This window comes from Protopterus annectens, chromosome 5.part0 (assembly GCF_019279795.1).
Source record: "Protopterus annectens isolate FY-2018-M chromosome 5.part0, PAN1.0, whole genome shotgun sequence".
Classification (NCBI taxonomy): domain Eukaryota; kingdom Metazoa; phylum Chordata; order Ceratodontiformes; family Protopteridae; genus Protopterus; species Protopterus annectens.
In genome coordinates this window covers 151,899,041-151,902,047 of record NC_056735.1, presented here as the reverse complement: position 1 = coordinate 151,902,047, position 3,007 = coordinate 151,899,041, and the positions used below count along the sequence as shown (strand labels likewise).

Here is a 3,007-nt window from a genome sequence, read left to right as displayed (position 1 = left end):
TGTTCTTTGTCACGAAGCAATCTATGCATTGCATGAGGTCACTACCAAATCTGCATTCGGTGTCAATCATGCCACATTACTGTATTACACCACCAGCCTCTGGCTTGTCAATCACACAGGCCACGTCCATTTCTGCGCGAAACTGTCATGTCAGGGGGTTAATGTTCCTCATCAAAACCTTTTTTTGTCCTAAAAATCTGGAGGATATTTGCTGTTTTTACGGGGTTTTTTTACTGCTCAAAGAGGGAATGTCCGCAAAAAAATGCAAACGTTAAACCTACTGCCTAGTTTTATTTTCCCCTTTAAGACGCAAATATTGTTTGAGGGGCGGGAACAAATAAGGCGTCGGTTGATGATTTCCTAGTCATGGGAGAGGATTGTTACTACGCGTTTTTTAAGTGATGTAAGCCTTGAGGAAAATACAGTTTGTTGACTATTAACAGTGGCTCTTATTAAAACTGGATTTTTTAAATAAATACATAGTGAACCCCAAACGTTGTTTATATTATACCGGTCAGTGTTTTCCTTCCGGAGTAAACCGAGTAGGACATCCTTTCAATAATGACAGGTGAAGTGACTGTGGAAGTAGGAGGGCTCAAGCTTCACTGAAATTGCTTCCACCAAAAAGGTATGATACTGTGCCTTTCCCCGAAAAAAGTCCCAAAGTGGATACTGGCGACTTACCATCATGTCAGGCACAACCATAACGGGTTAATTAAAGCCTTGACTGAAAGCAATGGAATCATTCTCCAGTCGCTGTCTACAGATATTTACCTCAATTTAGCTGCAGAAAACTGGCTCCACGAGACACTCTTGTTTGACAAAAAGCAACCGCCTGCTCTGTTCCTCTGGAGGAATTCAGCAACTGTGGTCATTGGACGCCATCAAAATCCCTGGCAGGAGTGTAATCTGCAGCTAATGAGAGACAACAGTATACGGTTAGCGAGAAGAAAGAGTGGAGGAGGAGCAGTGTACCACGACCTGGGTAATATCAATCTGACTTTCTTCACCTCTAAACAAAGCCACAACCGCTTAGCTAACCTGACATTGATCACTCGTGCCCTGAAAGCTGTTCGCCCCCACCTTAATATAACCGTGTCAGAGAGGCATGATTTGTTACTGAACGGCTCCTGGAAGATTTCTGGCACAGCAGCAAAACTTGGAAGAATGGCTTCCTACCATCACTGCACCCTACTCTGTAACGCCGACCGAGGCCTGCTTTCAGCTGTCCTGAAGAGTCCGTTTGGCTGTGACATCCAGTCCAATGCCACGGCCAGTGTGTCTGCTTCAGTAAAGAATCTGTGCGAGGTGGATGACACATTGACTCCTGAACTACTCATGGGTGCAATTGCAGCGGAATTCGCCAGGCAACACCGCTTACATCCCCGGATTCAGCTGATTGACCCAGCGGACGAAAGTGCTCTGCCAGGAGTGGGCAGCAAAGCGGCCGAGCTGAGGAGCTGGGAGTGGGTGTATGGTAGAACCCCTGTTTTTAGTATTAACTGTTGTTTTGATGTAGGAAGTGAGAAAACTCCAAATGAAATACAGCTGAATGTAACTGTAAAAGGTGGCAGGATCGAGTCCTGTAGCATCACTTCATCCAAAGATTGGCTACCTTTTGAAACATGCCAGTACTTATCTGCGAATCTCGTTGGCAGTAAATTTTGCCCTATTGAAACCAAATTGTTGGTTAGCGCGTTAATGAGGATATACCCACAAGACTTTGAACTTCGGAGTAGGTGCAGTACTTTATGTGAAAAAATGATAGAAGTGATGTAACCGCCGACAGCATAGATCAGCAAGAACACTGCAGCCCTTTTCATTCAAGAAGCTGGTGCTATGTTTTAATTTAACAGGTTCATAGGTTGTATCGGGATCATTATCCAATCCTGATATTTCTACAAATGTGGGAAGGCAAAGTTATTCATTTGCAACAGTGCTGGCAGTACTATATTATAACTGCCGTGTAACATCCAGGACCATGGCCCGCCTTGGGTTAATTGGAACCGTACCACGACGACTTTCTGGTATCCCCCTCCCAAAATAAATAAATAAAAAAAATAATAACCTCTTGGGAGTCTTACACGCTTTCCTTCTCCCACTTGCTTGCTGGCACATGCACATCAAGCTAACAACAAACTATTTTTAGAGTAAGTTTAACTAGTACAGTAAGAAGCAAGCAATTACATTGGTAAACGTTCAGCTCTTAATGAAATGTTTTAACTTTGGTAGAAATTACATTAGTAACTGTTTTCAGCCTCAACGGGTGATGTAAGCCGAAAGAGTAGTATAACAAACGTGTAATTAACAGAAGTGTAACTGCAGCACAATGTGTACCGTGTAGTTCTGCTGATTTTTATTTCTTTAATCACTCACCCCAAGCAACTTTTTTTGTGCTACGAGACAAGGGAGGTGCAGCATTATGCAGCAATACCAAAAAATAGAAACAGAAGTATTTGCGCTTATAAATTTAGAAAGTTGCTAGAAGCAGTTTTTGTATGTGTTTTTAAAGGATTTGATGTATGAAACTCAAATGCTGTCGGGATTTAATGACGTCAAGTCCTCACTGATCTTCCAGAAAACCGCAAGTTTTATGAGGAATAGACCAAAAATGTGAAGCAGAAATCTAGACATTCTGTGATAATTTGGACAGTTGAGAATTATGATGTAAAGCATATATATATATATATATCTCAGCAGGTTACAAGTGTGAGCTGTGAATAAGTTTCATAGTGCTATTGCCTCATTACAGGAAGTTCTTCAGTTTTGAGTGCCAACTGTGGGGGTACCTTGTATGCAGAGTCTGCATGTCCACACTGTGTACGTGAATTGTTTTCCTGGTGCTGTAGTTTCCTTCCATCATTCAAGTTGCCCATTGTGGGGGGAGGGGGTTGCATGTGACTTGTGTGCATTCAGTGATAGCCTGGAGGCCTCTTTAAAACGAGTTTCAAAGTTTTCCATGCATTGTTTGGTTAGACTCTGATATCCCTTTGATCCTGTAAAGGAT

At 42.4% G+C, this 3,007-nt stretch overlaps 1 protein-coding gene across 1 annotated transcript; it reads left to right on the top strand.

The window, feature by feature from the left end:
- The first annotated feature begins 353 nt into the window (after window positions 1-353).
- On the top strand, window positions 354-2,321 carry LIPT1 (lipoyltransferase 1). Its single transcript, XM_044072172.1, has one exon. The coding sequence runs from the start codon at window positions 631-633 to the stop codon at window positions 1,777-1,779; it is 1,149 nt and encodes a 382-aa protein (XP_043928107.1). The 5' UTR covers window positions 354-630; the 3' UTR covers window positions 1,780-2,321.
- Window positions 2,322-3,007: the final 686 nt, after the last annotated feature.

What these genes read in the sequence shown, in the direction of transcription:
- LIPT1 (XM_044072172.1), top strand. Translation starts at nt 631, where the DNA reads ATGATACTGTGCCTTTCCCCGAAAAAAGTCCCAAAGTGGATACTGGCG.